Below are 17,483 nucleotides of genomic sequence, written 5' to 3'. Positions count from 1 at the left end.
ATCTCTATAGCTAATTTCCTTCTTCATGGCAGCTGTACGTAGAGTGATTTTTTTTATAACTCAACTGCTCAGATTTTGGTAAAGCTTAAAATTGAGGGTGCTGTCACTGAGAGGTGGCTGTATCTGCTAAGGCCCCAGTCACACAGGCCTAGACCAGTCAGCAACCACCAGTTTCTAGAGAAAATGTGTATTACTCAACTGTTTGCCTAGTGGTCCCTGGAGGTTGTTGGCATATGCCAAATGACATCGGTTACAAAAGAGGAGCACTTGTTGTGATTGCTTTGGTTGTTAGCAGATTGTCTAAGTCACCCATAGTTTGCATGCAAGGTGCAGACCTTTCTGCAAATATTGCCATTTACTCTCTGAAGTGTACAAAATGTGCAGGTTTTATTTTGAAGGTGAATACTGACCATTCTGTGTTATACTTTCCACAGTTCCACTACCACTTGGCAAGTATTTTACAAGAGTTTGCAGGCATGTCGGTGTCTGTTGTGCAACCTCATAGTGACCAAAGCAATCAAAGATGTTTTTGAATCTACACTTTTTACCTCTTTCCAACCAATTTCAAACTAGTGACTACCAGCAAACTCCAGTAACTGGAACGTGCATTTTTCCCCTGTGTCCCATTTTTGCCAGATTGTTGCTGATTAGCCTCAAGACCTGTGTGACTGAGACCTAACTGTCTTCTAGGTTTTCACCTTAGCTAATTGTCACGAACAGTTAGGGATCTCTAGACCATGCTTGGGACTGCTGGTGCCTTTTTGAGTATTTTATTTATAATTATCTGAAAAATAATTACAGTAACATGATTTATTGTGTGGCTATTTTTACCAGCAGATGGTCTATTCCAGGGGTCGGCAACATGCGGCTCCGGAGCCGCATGTTGCTCTTTAGTCCTTATAGTGCGGCTCCGTGTGGTTTGGGAAAATAAATTAGAAGTATTTAGCTGAAGTGTATTTTATTTATGTTAGTTATTTTTTAACTTGTAGTTCTAAATTGGAAGATTATTGTGATATTGAAATATAAAAATAAAATTATATTCTATTATTTTTTCATCGCTCTAAATAAGCGTCACACTCGCGGAAGCCGGTGTACCCGCCGAAACGCCGTGCATATATCAAGACTTTCAGCCTCAGGTAGGCCAATTATGGACCTTCGGATCCACATTATGTCACCACCGTGAACTATGTTAAAAACAAACACCGCTCACGCCTCACAGATGACAGCGTACAGTCCTGGGTAAAGATGTAAGTGACTTCGTACAGCCCCGATTTGCAGACGCTGTGCGCAGAGGTTCAGGAGCAGAAGTCCCATTATAAAGATATCACGGTAGAACCGATGATGTTTCCATCAACATGCTTTTCAGCATCTCTTTATTGACCACTTTTCACACACGGTTGCTGCAGGCATACAGCCGGCTGTAGCTTTTCAGCTCACAGCCCTACAACACAACAGCATAGAGAGCACAGACGTTAAGGTGGCGAGGCGTGATTGCGGGTGTCGCTCAGGTGCGTCCGCCTCCCCTGCAGCGGCGCTGCAGACCACGCCCCGCTACACACATTAACCAGGTAAAATACATATTTAGGCAGAATTTTGCAAATATATATTTTTCATTTTTTTGCAGCATAGTGCTTTTTTTCCAATTATTTTTTTAAAAGTCAGGTCAAGGCTCCAAAAGCCCAAAGGCGATATAAGGGTGGCGGCTCACAACAGTTTTTGTTTGCTACATGGATCATTTTAGTTCAGCTGGGTGTCTTTCCTTTTCTTATATTTCTTTAAGAGTTCAAAATGTGTTAATTACATAAATAATTTTCTCTGTAACATTTCATGGATTTCATAAGCAACACACTTTAGTTGTTCACACAAAGCATAAGGTAAAAAAAACAATATATACAGTGTTATCTTCATTTTAGATGTCAAAATGTATTTGCGGCTCCCAGTGTTTTCTTTTGCGTGGAAACCAGGTCCAAATGGCTCTTTGGGTGTTAAATGTTGCTGACCCCTGGTCTATTCTCTTGTTTTGGTAAATGAAGTTCTAGGATTTTATTTGGATGTTACTTATTAGCATTTGACCATTCGACAAATTAGCATTTGTCTGCATCTGTAGATGCAGTTTGTAAACCAAGCTAGCAAGCATCAGCATATTGCTTTGTATCCCACCTTCTTGTCCACATATTGTCATTCCAAGATGCAATAAACCAACATGGTGGCTGCAAAAATGCTAACACTGCTTCCAGAAAAATAACAATCTGCATCCTTCTTTCAAACACAGTCTGCGCTTAAAACAGCATGCATCATATTATTTTAAAAAAAGTGTTTAATATGTGTGAACCTCAATCACATGCTGGCTACACGCTAAAGTATCACTCATAAAAAAATTTAAAAACTGCAGGTCTAAAATTGTATCACATTGTGCATGCGACTTTAATTACACTGTTTTTAGTGTTTAACATGCCCTTTCCTTAATGTGCTTTTTTTTTTTTTAACACATTTTGCAACACCTTTTTATAGCAAACGCTTAATATAAATGAAGTTTCTCACATTGGTCTGCTGAGCATCATAGCTCAGCTCAAGTTTAACTAGTAAGTGAGAATTTTGAAAGGGGTTCCCTGCTAATTCAAGTGGTCAGACAATGCAGTTCTTCACTGTAGTGAAGTTCTTGATGCCTGCAGAGAGAAGACACTATTCTGCAAGATGTGGGAGAGAGAATTGAGCCATCCTACAGCCAGCGGCCAAGCTTTCCAAGTCTTCCACTGCCTAGGAAGAGATTTGAAGAGATTAACACACTAGCATTAGCTCCGATACAAGCAGAGGATTGAATTAATTAAAGACTTTGCTGTGCTGCGGTGCATTCACATGGTGTAGCATTGAAACTGTCGCCACCCCACCCCCAGTAATACTGGAATTTGTCCAACTCAGCCAGCCATGAATGCTCTATTTTTACCTTCTTCCTTGTTTCACTCAAGCTCATGCTAATGTGAGAGATAAATAAAATCAAGTGATTTTTGTTTGGAGGCTGTTGAGAAACTAGTTTACATATTTTGCCTGAAATGCCCCCATCAAGCTGCGGCTAAAGTCCTTCTGTCTGTTTTTTGAATGTTGTGAAATTCATTGAACAGTTAATTTAAATTGAGAAAGGGCAATTGTTCCTGTTGTAATAATACAACCGTATGTGTTTGTGTGGCTTTTAATCATCAGATCATGACTGAGAAGGTCTTTGATATTGTGGTGGTTGGCTCCTGTATGACTGACTTGGTGAGGTAAGTAGATTTAGTCCATTATTTAACTTTAAATCTGGTAAATCGATGATAGCATGTGAAACAAGTTGTTCCACTGACAATGATTATAAATCATCTTAAAATTTTATGAGAAGGCTAAATCTGGGTGCAGGAAACGCCTCTGCTTCCTCAGGTGGACCCAACAGGAAACAGCACATTACCATGTTAGGAAACTAATTTCAAAAATGTTCAGCAGACTTTGTCAAATTTGTGTCAAGTCCCGATGTGGCTTTGCTTATTAGTTAGAATTGTGGTCAGAGGTTTATGTAAGTGCATCTCATGGATGAACGTCATTGTAATTTTGGTCTTTTGATGATTTCTTTGAACTTTTCCAGGGTGGAATTAATAAGGAGCATACCCTTTAATGCCTGAAAAAAAAACCAAGTATAAAAATATATATACAGGCTCACATGGTTAGAATATAATTTATTTTTTGATAGCTATCAACAAGCTTCTGGTTTAATTCTGGCTGGATATCTGACCACTCTTCTTGGCAGAACTGATCATGCAAATTGGTTGGTTTCCTGGCATGGATCCAGCATTTAGGCACAGTACACAATCAATAAATATATATGGCTTTAGGAAGACCATTCCAGAAGCTTAATGTTAGCCTGCTTAATCAACTTGTTTCACTGTGGACAGTAATGCTGGTGTTTCAGCAGTTTCCAGTTCATGGCAGGCTTAAGCTGTGGTGGTTTCTGGGTTGTTCCTGAACATCCTAACCAATTTCCTCTCACCTAAATGTAACAATTTGGGTGTGTTCTAGACTTTGGCAAAGTGGTGACACATCTGTAACTTGTACTTATGAAACTTGGTTGAACTGATGACCTTGAAATCTGCGGTTGAATAGAAACAGCTACAAGAGACATTCCCAACTTGTGTAAATCTACAACTTACTTTCTTAAATCTTCAGTTTATTGGACTTTCCCATTGTTCTGAGTCAGTCAAGTGGGTGCTGTCAACCTAATTTATATGTTCATATTAAACAAGGGCAACAGGTCAAATAATCAGGTAAACAGATGGAAAGGTAATATCATTGTGAAGAGTGAAGCACTTCAGACTTCAGAATGATATGCTAAGGTGAGTTTTGGCTTTCTTGCCCATAAGTCTGCTTTGGATGACATAGATTTCGTCATCAGATAATGAGTGTGGACTTTGGGCAGATGTCGGTGTATCAGCTTCACATTTGCCTTCTGGGCAGACTTCAAGCTGATTTCATGACAGCATAACGTAAATAACTTCTGAGGGCAACAGCCAGTATTGGTGGGTCACAGCAATGGTCTCGTATAAAAAGCCAAGACAAAACAAAGACTTTGAAAACAAGACTTCCTGTTCTGCATGCAAGTCTTTTAGTGCAGTCTGATTATGATTGCAGACAAAGTCTGAAAAACTGAGTTGTATCAGATTATAGCCAAAGATTTCAAGATTGTGTTTCATCCATTGCATTCCTGTTTTCCACGGTTAATCTGCCTGCAGCCTGTTCAAACGTCAGTGCTACTCCATCAACAAATGGAAACCAAGACCCAGGTTTGCTACAGATTGTGCATATTTAAATGCATATAACTGTTTATATAAATTTGTTTTGAAGCTGTAAATCTGCCACCATTATCAGTGTAAACTGTAAAAGCTCAGGCTTAGCAACAGTAACTCAGAGGATGCACCTCAGAAAACAGTCAATTGTCTTTGCTTGTTTCCCTTTATTATTATTAACCACTGCAGCCAGCCTTTTCCTCCAGGGATTTTATTTTGACATGCACGCCTGATGGAAAATATGGCATAAGGGCTTAGGGGTGTTTTCCATCAGCCTGAAATGGTCTGCAAAGTCTTCCTACACTGGAATAGAGGAAGTGTTCTAAAGTTAGACAATGCTGCTGCATTTTCAGTATTTGTCCTAAAAGCCCCCTGAGTTACAGGAAACATCAGCAGTGTGCGTGTGTTTGGCTCAACGGCTTTCAGGCCATTAGGCAGTAATAAAGGGCAGGCTCCAGGTTCTAATCCGTCTCTTAGATTGCAAAACACGTTCATATTGGACTGAAGAATGCTGCCATCAGCTTTCATGGCATTTTTAAAAACACATGATTTTTTTTAAGTGAATCAAAATTTAAAAAAAAAAATAGACAGCAGAGAACTGAATTAAATGGAAATAATTTAAATTATTGAGCAAAAAGTTGTAGGCTGATGTTTTAGTTTTGTACGCCTACCCTTTCCCAGCATTTTTGTAACTACAATTTTTGAAAAGACCAGTAAAAGTAATAAATTAAAAACAAGGAAATAAACAAGATAAAAACAAATGTTCAGTAAACAATGGTTATCATACCTCAGTTTGTTTAGCTCTTGATTTTTAGCTTGTCAGTTGGTACATAAAAAGCGAATCTATTAGTCTAAGATATACAAATGATTAAAGCGCACGTTTTATGTTACTGTTATTTGTAAGTAGATGTTTTTTTTAAATCTTGGACTTTACAAGTCCAGCTTTGAATGATTCACAGTTAAAATAATCCTTATTTATTGTATGGTGCTTCCTTAGAGAATTCAAAGGCCTTTATATTCCAAATCTAAGTCATGTACAATAACCAACAAGAGACCGGTGATGTATAAAGTCTTATGGAGGCGCTAGATTGTGTAAACGCAATATTCTTGTAGCATCTCTTGCATTTTCTTCAGCACAGAGGACGGCCTGTTTTCATGAAAAATCGGTTGGAACTTCTCTAATTTAAATGAGACAATGTGTGGCAAGAAGTGTCATTTGTGCTTTTACAATGATTCGTAATTGATGAATATCTTTCCAGCTTTATCAAAATTAAAAACTCCCTGGCACATCCAAAGAGTCTCACACGAATGCTTTGTCTCATCATTATATATTCTGATGAGTTTTAAAGTCATTCTCTTTCATTTGTGTTTGCAGTAAAAAATGCTGTAGGGGTGAAGCAATAAGATCAGCTAGAAAAGAGAGCATCTAACTGGGCCCTGTGCTGTGAAGCAGGTTCAGCATACCCAGAATATCTTTTGCTTATCTGGCTTCACTTACTCGAACCAATCAGGTTAAGCGATCATAAAAAGCTAAATTTTACCACCTCAATAAGTGAACATAGGGTCCACCTCAGGTCTGCCTCTGGTTTTACAACAGAAAGGAAACTAAAATGCTGAAAAATATGACGAGATTAAACATATTGTACTGAAAGCAACAAAGCTGCTGCAGACAAAGCAGCAGAGTGTGCCGCGTGAGAGAGTGTGAGAAAGGAGAAAAGTATGGAAATAAAAATGCTCTATGAACGTGTGAGCACTTGACGACAAAAGAAAAGTTGGAAAAAATGTCAACTGTGTAAGTTAATGCTAAAGTGAATCTATATTTCCTACTGATGCTCTTTTTGAAGGACAAAAACTTGATTTAATCTCTTAATATGCACTCACTGAAGTCCGGGTGATCTTCCAGGAGTAGTGACTCTATTTTGCAGTATTCTGAATTATTCAGTAGGCAGTGATTACATGCTTGTCAGTCTTTTACCTCGAACACAATCTGCCCTTGAGTAGGTTAGGTCTGCAGTGTAAGTTACCATGGCGATGTGAACCACCTGCATAGCAGAGAAAACTCTGGGTTAAACCCTGAAGTTCCATGGAGAGGACCAAATCCTGCTGTGTCGTATAGACCTGCAAACACAAATGACAGATTGGTTGATATGTGTGTAGTAAATAGATTAATAATGTTTATGATGACTTAGTTTCATACAACTTGGATCATAGAGAAGCAGACAGAAATTATGGATGCATGTATTAGCCTGAATTATGCATTACAAACTTGATGGTCAACCAAATTATGAGTTTCCACAAATCAAAATCGCTATTTATCCCTTCCTCTAATTGGCATCATTTTACAAACAAATGAAGGCTTTTAAAGCATTCTGAATCCTAGGTTCACATGTACATACAGTATGCTCATGTTTATTAGGAACATTCATCACTGTAATAATACATATGTGACCAAAAATAAAGAAAATCAGAGTATGTCCACTTAATTTCTGGTCTAAAAGGTGGGACCATCTGATGGTAAATTCAAGTCAAACTGTGCAGATGATCTGGTATAATTCCTGCTTGCTAAAATGTCAGCGTTGCATCATCCTCGTACGTGGTGAAATTTGTTGAGCCAAATAGGATCCATTCCCACAATCATTAGTCATCAACTGCAGCACAATGGGTTAGTTTGAAACAATTTGTCATCCTCTTTTACCAGAACCTTTGCAAGCAAATGACACAATCTCAAAAGGCATATAAATCAGCTGTGATGGCAAAAGTCTCAGTGGGCTCCAGCCAACTAAATGTCTTCCTCTCAGCGTGAAGAAGTGTGGAGATCGCGCAACAGTTTGTGTCATGCTGCGTCTTTTATATTTTTATGTGAAAAACATATATGACTGACAGGTGAGGGGAGCAATAACTGTCATGACTGTCACCTGCATGCCAACGACTGAAGCTCTGAATAAACAACAAACAAAATATGAGCTGCAGAAAAAGTTTCATAGCAGCTTTGCACAAAGTTGTCGCTTGACTGTCCACACTTATCAGAAACACATGCCTTCTCCTACTGCGAGTTTTTTTGGGAAAGGAAAGGCACTTTTTGGTTGCTCATTAGCAATTCAAGCAGTGACTTTCTGCTTTGAGGGGCAGGAGATGTCAATTAAGGCTCTAATAAGCTAATGGGAAATGGCCTGTTTTTGGTGGCAGGGAGTGTGTGTGTGTGTGTGTGTGTGTGCGTGTGTGTGTGGTGGGGCTTTTTTGGATGGAGATCAGAATGTGGATAGGGGAATACATTTGCAGCCCTTCAAAGTGATATGCATGACTTTGAAGTTAGAAATCCAGTTGTCTTGAACAGCCAGTGTTTGGGTGGCAGTACAATTAACTGACAGACAGCAGAGGCGCACACGCACACACACGCTCCTTTTCTTTTTGCTTCTGCCATATAAACACCCAAATGTAAGGCAGATTTCTGCAGTGTTTAGTTTCAAATGCATCCATCAGGCTGTGCATGTTGTTAGGCAGTAAAAGGTTGTGTTTGATTGGCTGCAATCTGCAGCGCACAGAGAAGAGGTGCAGAGCGGTTCAGGTTTTGAACCCATTGTCAAAGCCATACAGTGCCCCCTACAGCTCACTGAGGTATTGTTATTATTTTTTATTTTAGCTTCCATTTTTAGGCTATTTAGATCAAATTGCTTTCATAAGGGTGAAGTGGCCAAGGTAGAAACCATACAAATTCAAAACATATTAGAAGCGTAACAAATATAATGTAAGATACAAGATATACAACATGATGGTCTAAAACCTGCCACAAGAGATACTCTTAAATACACAATATGCCCTCTTCAATACATTTATTATGATTCTTTTAAATTTAACAACACAAGTAACCATAATCCAAGGTTCAAATCCAAGCTTAGATTTTTATGAAAAATATTGCATGTGCAAGGTGAGTAATAAAAAAATGCTGTTTTCCCTTATATATCATAACCTGGAATAAAAAGCATGTTAGACTGCTAACTTATCCAGCATTGCTTTATGGATAAAAATGTAACAGTGCTTTTTCCTGTGAGCAGTCACTAATGCCTAACTAAGTAAGAAACTTTGCAGTTGTAAAGGAAAAAAGAGATTCACAGTAGACTGAATCACCACTCTGTAAAAATGATATCACCAAAAACAATTATCGGCAGGAAAGGAGCTTTTTTTGAGGAGTTATTCTAAGGAGACAGAAGCCTGAGTATCCTAACATTTTCATGGATTAAATCCAAAATACACCACGTCTCGTCCTTTCAAAACAAATTATATGGTTTCTTTATTGTTTTTACAAGGGCTCATGTAAATCATGTATTGTAAATTTTATGCTGAACTTCTTACATTTTTGCCCGGGTAAGTAGCGTCTATTTATATTATAAAAAAAAGAAAATAAAACCAAAACAGCACCAAAAACTGAATTAAAATCCAAATTCAGAATACAACTGTAACAAGTTGGGTTATCTTTTTTGTTTTTTAAATGACTCATTCAGTCAGTTAACTGCCAAATTGGTCTGACAAAAGGTTTTGGTGATCATTGTCTAAGATATTCAAATTCAAATTCAAATTTTATTCGTCACGTACACAGTCATACACAGTACGATATGTAGTGAAATGCTTGGACAATGGATATGACAGGATACACTTAATCTCAAAAGTTGGAAAATCCCTGTTCTCTGCAGCCAAAACAGTAAAACAACAACAACGAAAAACCTTAATAAAAATAGGGTAGCACTATAAAATACAATATGAGCAAAAAGTAAAGCAAAAAGGGAAATACTCAAGTTAAAGCTGAAAGAACTGAATACAATAAAATAACTAAAAAACATAGAATGACTTGAAGTAAATGAATAAAAACTGTTTAATAAATGTAGTAGAAACTTAGATGTGTAATTCAATAACTCTGTTGCTTTCGTGATAGTAGGAATTTAAAGAAGATGTCCTAAAAAACTGAATATAGTACAATAACATTGCTTCATAAAATAAAACAAAAAAAAAAAAGCTGACACTCGGACTGAACGAGAACAAACACAACTACAAACCATGCAGATTGGATTTTTGGTTGTTTTATGCCTTTAGCTTTAGATATCATTTTATCATGGTGATCAATTTGGGTATTTTATATACAGTCATATGGAAATGAATGTACGGCATCTTTTATTTCAGTAGCTTATAGAATCACCTTGAACAGCAATATCTTGAAGTTATCTTTTTATGTATGACTTTACTATTGTTCTCACATCATTTTGGGGGACGTTTGGCCAACACCTCTCAATGCTACTTTAGTTAAAAAGATGCCTGGGTATTTTTCCATTCACAGCTCCTTTAGAATCCCATCACAGCACTTTGGTTGGATTGAGGTTTGCACTTTTAATTGGGCCATGGCAACAACTTGATTCTCTTTTTCAGCTGTTCTGTTATAGATTTGCTGCTGTCGATTCAATTTCTGCAAGGTACCCAGGTCCTGTGGCTGCAAAACAACACCAAATTATCACCCCACCACCACTGTGCTTGACAGATAGTATGAGGTGTTTGTGCTGATAAGCTGTGCTATTTGTTTTTGCAAATGTGCCATTGGACTTTATGGCCAAACATCTCCATTTTAGTCTCATATGTCCAAAGGACATTATTCCACAAGTCTTGTGGTTTGTTTAGATGCAACTTTCTACACTTAAGCTGCCTTGCTGTGTTCTTTTACAGAGAGGAGGTTTTCTACTGGCAACCCTTTCAAACAAGCCATAATTGTTCAGTCTTTCTATAAATGTACTGTCATAGTCTCATAAACTTTAACATATAACATGCTAACAGAGGCCTGTAAACTCTAAGATATAGCTCTTTAGATTTTTTGTTACTCTAAGCATCCACTCTGGGGAAGATCAGCAGCTGTCCTGAATGTTTTCCTCCTATAAATAATCTTTTTCACATAGAGCGATGGATGTTACATTGTTTGGCATAGCCTTGTAACCTTTGCCTTATTTCTTGGTGGGCAGCAGCAACTGAAGATCATTGGTGATATCTTCCTCCTTGAAAACACCAGACCTGCAACACTTAATACATTTCTATGAAAACAGTAAGAATGTACTTCATTTCTTAGCAGTGTTGGAGTTACTGAGAAATAATATATATTACATTACTGTTTTTTGTAAGTAATACTTAATGACTCCCTGAAGAAAGTCATTTGTCACACTTCTCATTGTTAACAGTTAATAAAATCACAAATCTCTACCTTAATGAAGACATGCATACAATCTTTCTTGGAGTGTTTAAGCATTAACACAAAGCTGTAACACACAGCAAAGTTGAAAGCCCAAAGACGCTTCAAATTGATCGCTCTAGCTTTTAATGGTAGAAACGGATGCTTCTTTACTACAAACCTGAGTGCTTATTGTTGCTTTTGTTACTTGCTGAAGAACAAGCTCCACTGGGCTGGAGGTCAGCAAGCACTCAGCTTTTAACATCACTCATCACTCTGTGCAAAAGGCTCGAGCCAACCTTCATGTCTTTAATTTTGCTTAAAAAATAGGAGAAATTAAAGAGCCGTACTACTTCAGCCAGCTCTGCCTGTTTCCCCTCCTTAAGGATGGGTTCTTGATAGGCATTCTCCACTGAAACCATTTCTTATGAGGCTTCAGTGCCATAGGAATCTCTCAGGTCTGTGTCAGGCCTTGAGAACATTTTTTCAATACTGTTCATCTGCTGTAGATATTTTTTAGTACTGCTACTTATTATGCCCTCCACTTCTCCACTTCCCTGAATTTTTTAAGAACACATTGCACACCAGGCAGAGGTATGCTAAATGTTCAGTTCTTAGTAGCTGTAGATACAACTAAAGGAATGGGAACAACATATATGTTTTTTGTGATATTCTGCTAGTAACAAATTGCTTAAAGACCTTCAGAAACCCTGGAGAGTTCTTGCTTCTTGGAAGCCAAATATAACAAAATGATGGGTAAGGCCTACACAGGAATAAAACGATGTACATTTAATGTTTAAGCTAAGAATATGAGATGAGGAAAAACATATGTATTGCTAAACTTTAGACATTCTAGCAAATCATCATAAAGGTTAATTTTATTATTTGTATTTCCCGTGTTCTGAAATTGTTGGTTTGCCAAGCCTGATTATAGACCACCACGTAAAAAATGGCATCACACATGTGACTCCAACAAATGGTGTGACCACACAAATATAAACACCCACGTATACTCACACACTGCACCTCTTGTTGGTGGAGCATTTCGCCATGTCCATGTAAGGTATGCTGTCCTCACTCAGCCTGTTCTTTGTTAAATCTGCTCACCTTGTTCTGATTTACTGGAACGTCAGCTAAAAGGACCTTTGTGGACAAGGAGAATTATATAAGATGAGCACATAATATTATCCTCTGAGCCATGCGTGAACTTGGAAAAACAACCACTTGTCTGAGTCATAATAAGAGCTGAAGGTCATTACACTTCAGTTAAAATGTTTATTATGTTTAATACAACCACCCAATATCCACTGTTCTGTAGTTTAATAAAGTTTCAATTAATAAAAATGAAAGCATGACCTCCCTCATCCTATTTTGCAAGTTCACTTTGGAAGTTGTGCTTGGAACTGGAAAGACATTTCTAACTTTCCCCAGAAAACCCCCCAGAAAAATCTAAACAAAAACATCATATCAGCTTGTTTTTGTCCATGTCTGCTTCCCCCCTGTTGCTCACCAGCAGCTGAGAAATGACTTTAATGGAGATGGAGGGAGAGGGAAATGAGGGCCAGCCTGAAAGCAAACACTTCACGTCACTGCACACCTGCTTTTGGCCTCTTGGTTCCGTGGGAGAAAATGCACTAAGGTTGCACTTTAGCACATAACCGCCCTGTTTGTTTGGTACACTCACCGCAGACAACAATAGCTAAGTGTCTCTCTGGGCTTGAACAGGCGTGGGTGGGTTTATTTAGGAATTTGGAAATCTGTTTATCTTACCTGTCACTCATCCGGCTTCAGGTGGCTGTCGGCCAAATGTGGAGTAAGACCGTCATCCACAATAGTTAGGCTCATTACTTATTTATTCATTTTTTTAACAGTTTTTGGAAAGCCAAATTGGCACTTTGTCACTAACATCAGTTTCCTGAATGTTTTGATTAAAAATGAAATTTGGGCATTGATAAGGGACCTTTGTAGGAAGGATGCGGATTAATGCTCTTCCACACAGCCTTTAAACCGTTCAACACAACAAGAAATGTTAGCCATTTCACTAGCTACACCACAGTATGACTCAGTATTATTGCAAAAATAACTGCATGTTATAGATGCCTGTTGCCACTGTTAAGTCATCCATCTGTTTAAGCTTTGACTTTAGCTTTGTAACCATCACCATCTCAACACAACAACACAGGGTCAACAGAGAGACATGGATACCTGTTAATTAGTGCTATATAACGGATTAATAAAAACCAAAGATTTCTCCCAACAAAACTGGAAATCTTAGACATCTGTTAGTACAGTTAGAAAGTAATATTATTTGTCAGACAACTGCATCCAAAATGCACCAACACTACAGTCATGGTATAGCGGACCAGTTCAGTGACTCTAGTTAACAGAGGTGAAGCCTTACAGAGTCCGAAGCGATAAATAAAAGTAGCTCTAATCCTAAAAATGCAAACCTTAATAAAATGTAAATGCATGAGTTATTGAAAGAAACCATCAATCATGGACTTTTTACGAAGGAAGAAATTAATTGTAGAGACCAAAACTACTTTTGTAGCAGGCTTTAAACATGTTAAGTTTTAGTCAACAAAATTCAGAAAAAGTCTGGTATGTTTGTTTATTTACTACAATCTGACATTTTTATTTGCCTCTACCATCTTGTGCCATCCCTTTAAATATTATTGTTGTAACTCTATTGTAAGACTTGCACAAAATGCGCTTTCAATGCAGCTATTTCACTATGGAGTTATTACATTTATTTTAAAGTGTTGTGTTTTGTGTTGTAGTTTTGCCATGCATACCATACATATCAGTTTTTTGGTAACTTAGAATAATTATAGGGGGTTATTTATCAGGGGCAAAGTTTAAGAAATTCCAACTGGTAATACAGCAAAAACAAAACACTGTAAAGGAGGCTGACGCACAGTCATTTAGACGTCTTGGTCTCTGTAAATATTTGCATCACATCTCCATGAAACTGTCTAAATAAAACTATGGGGATTTCTGTATTTTGTATGCTACTCTGGTCTTCCACAAATGCCTCTTTGGACACTTTTTATTTATGCTTTCCCCTTGCTCCAACTGGCTCCAGAGCCTAGTTCTTTTATAGGTTACATCTGTTAGGAAAAGTTTTCTCTCTCACCACTGTCACCAGGTGCTGCTCCTACAGTATCACTGAGTTTCAATTATGTTTTAAAGCACCTTATGATGACTCTTGCATTGCTTTGGTACTAGAATTTAGAGTGGACTTTTATTTTTGCTCACTTCCAGCTCCTTATTTTTATTCCTGTGTTCTAATTAGAGTAGCTTTGAGTGATTCACACTTCGAAATAATCCTTATTGTTCTATTATTGCATCTTGCTACAGCCCCTCAGTTCATCCAGTCTGAAAAAAGCCCTTTTAGATCCTCTCCCTTTGAAGGTCACTCTCCCTTTAAGCCAGATGTCTTCTGATTGGCTGCCCCTGGTATGTGCAACATTTGAACAGGAGGTGGGTGGGGCATCTGTGTGCCTTAGATGACCTTATAAGGGCAATGTTCCCAGTGACAGTGTACAGAGCCAGGAGGAAAAAAAACTGTGTGAAATTAATGGTGCATTCCTGAATTAGTCTGAAATTCCATGTTCCCAGTTGAAATTTTGTGGAACGCCCCCTGAACTCAGGTTTCCCACTCGGAAAGTCAGAGCAGACTCACAATGCATCAATTTAGGAATGATGGCACCCCTGAATGTAAACAGTAGTAGAACTGTACACTTCTGCTTATCCTTATCATCTGTGATACATTATATAAATATGGATATAGGTACATAGATATTGCAAGGTTTTGCAAGCAACAAGTTAGCTTGGCTGTCTGACATCAGGAGACAGCTTGCCTGGGCTTAAGGTGTGTTTTGATTTGGTAATCTATGCAAATAAAACAAAGTCTCTGAATGGCACATTGTGGTTCAGAGGTGGTTTTCTGTCAAACTGTTTCTGGGATTTTCTTTTGCCACTGTGAGCTGTGAAACCTCGCGGTGAGCCTCTGTGCTACCAAAACAAACTGTCTTAATGGCAGATGACATGACTGCCTCCCTTTTCTTTCTAGCTTCTGTATTGTAATGCTGACTTTGTGATTTTTTTCTTTCTGCCTTTTTTGCCTTTAGGCACAAAAAAAAATCACATTTCAGATTTCTTCTTCTGGGTTTTTGACACTTGATTAAAATATGTCAGTGTCAGTGCTGTTCTTATTCAAGAGTTGCATGGTGCTGACACAGGTGGGAAACTTTTGAAAAAAGGGGTGTGTGTGTGTGTGTGTGTGTGTGTGTGTGTGTGTGTGTGTGTGTGTGTGTGTGTGTGTGTAAGTGTGTAAATGTGTAAATGTGTGTGTTTTATGTGTTAAACCTTTGTTCTGTTTCCTTCTTACCACGTTTTAGCCTGACTGACCTTACATCCAGTTATAGCCTGGGGTATGTCAGTTGTTTTCACACGGTTGTGCAAAAACAGCAGCATTTAGAACAACCTCTAGTGTTTGCCACCGGCTTCTCAGTTACTGGAAATCCTGGGATTGAGTGAACTTACTGTAACAGCACACCTGCCACAAACACGCTGACATACACACACAAACGCGCACAAAGGCACGAAAAAGAGCAACAACAGGGAGGAAAACAAGTTTATGACAACATTTTGCCACCCGCAAACCCTTTGGCCTCAGTCCAGCACTGCCCAGAGCCAAACCGCAGAGTCCTGACATACAACATGAAGCTGTCTGCTGTCTATGCACTGTTACTCATTACCCATTCTGGCTCTGTGATTGGAAGAATTAGGGCACAGACAGCTCCTCCTGAGGGCACCCACCTGTGGCATATCAACCTCGAGGGCAGGGGCTGGACTTGACCAAATCTCATGACTCAGGCGTTACGTGCACAGCCAGTGTCAAGTTGAGACATCTGTGGGATTCAATGGTTGCATCATTTGCAAATTTGGAGACACTTGTATTGGCACATCTGGCTGAATGTCTAGGTACAAAAGTACATTTTAAATCTATAAAGCAAGTTTCTTTTTGAAAAAAGACAGGGAAAAAACACTGAAGGAAACAAGTTTCCATTCATTCCAGCAATGTTTGCATTAAGTTGACCTCTCAGTGAAAGACCTTCAAAAGATATAATCCTCAGCAGACTCCACAAAAAAACTTTGTTTGTGTGGTTTTGCACGCTTTGCAGTGATAAATAAATAGCTTAACTAGGGAAGGATTTGAGCCCTGAAGGGTTTTCTTCACATTTTGACACTCGCAGTGCCAAACAAAACATTTTTTTTTAACTTTGATGGAAGGTTTTCCAACTGTTATGTGCAGTATGAAGAGATGAAAAAAACCAACCAAAGCATTCCTTCAAGTAGAGGAATCCTTCATTTTTTATTTTCCCAATCCCATGAGGGGTTTCTCTTTGTAAATACTATAGTTACACACTGTGTTTTCTCTCAGCAAGGCACCAAGGCTACCCAAAGCAGGGGAAACCATCCATGGTCACAAGTTCTTCATCGGTTTTGGAGGAAAGGGGGCCAACCAGTGCATACAGGCTGCCAGACTTGGAGTCAAAACTGCTATGGTCTGCAAGGTATGGCACCCCAGTCAAAGTTTGGAGTTTTTGTTGGATTTTAGCATTAATATGTGTTCTCTCTTTTTAAAAAGAAACACTTTTTCTTGTCCACCCTTTGGCTCGTCCACATCTTACTCAGTGCAGATAATCAGCCATCAGCTACCAAAGCCCACCAACTATTTAACAACTCTTCAAAACCTTTTAGCTTCGTTCACACTTCAGTCATTTCACTCCATCGACTCTCCATCCTTCATTTTCTCTTGATCAATACCGTACCACATGCATACGCCCACCTACACTTGCGCGCCTTCAAACAAGCTTATTCCCATATCGTGCAACCCTGAGTCTCCAATCAGTAAGCTCAGCATGGCCTTTCAACCTGAGCACTAAAGCACCAAAGCCCCACCTCTGTCAGAACAAAGAGGCCCGATCGATAACAACCCAGTGCGGGAGGAGCTCTCCGGGCATGGGGAGAACCCAAAAATAGACACCCGGGCTTGTCAAAAACAGCCAAGATGGAAGGCCGCTCTTCAAAGAGAATGGGGCCAAGCAGCCAATACCATCCCAACCCATCATCACAGGCAGTTAGAAGTGCCCGCATTTTGGCACGTTTTTTGGAAAGCGTGGGTTCGAAGTAAGCGCCTCGGGGCAAGGTGGGGACCCCTTCCACAACCCAAAGTAGCTACAGATGTGGACATCCCAGAGCGGATCAGGGGAAGAGGGGCAGGAGGGAAAGAAAACGAAAGCGAGGTGGGCATGAAGAGGCGTGAAGGCGGGGTTATCGTGTCTTCAAGGCTTGGCGCAGCTGGTCGTGTGTTTGCGCGTGTGTGCGTTTGTTGACTTTTGTGTGTTCGTTTTTGCACATCTTCGGCGGCGGCACCATGCCAGTATGCTGGCAGGGCACACGAAAAT

The 17,483-nt window shown here is 39.0% G+C and overlaps 1 protein-coding gene across 2 annotated transcripts in view; it reads left to right on the top strand.

Moving 5' to 3' along the window:
- rbks (ribokinase) overlaps positions 1–17,483 on the top strand; it is a 52,543-nt gene that overhangs the window by 3,954 nt on the left and 31,106 nt on the right. For both annotated transcript variants that reach the window (XM_026151225.1, XM_026151226.1), the window contains exons 2-3: positions 3,199–3,260; positions 16,457–16,589. In XM_026151225.1, coding sequence (XP_026007010.1) covers positions 3,202–3,260; positions 16,457–16,589 — 192 coding nt within the window. In that variant the 5' untranslated portion in view covers positions 3,199–3,201. The remainder of the gene's footprint in view (positions 1–3,198; positions 3,261–16,456; positions 16,590–17,483) is intronic.

The sequence above is a fragment of the Astatotilapia calliptera genome, chromosome 19 (assembly GCF_900246225.1).
Source record: "Astatotilapia calliptera chromosome 19, fAstCal1.2, whole genome shotgun sequence".
NCBI classification, from domain to species: Eukaryota; Metazoa; Chordata; class Actinopteri; order Cichliformes; family Cichlidae; genus Astatotilapia; species Astatotilapia calliptera.
This window is presented reverse-complemented; position numbering and strand designations above follow the sequence as displayed.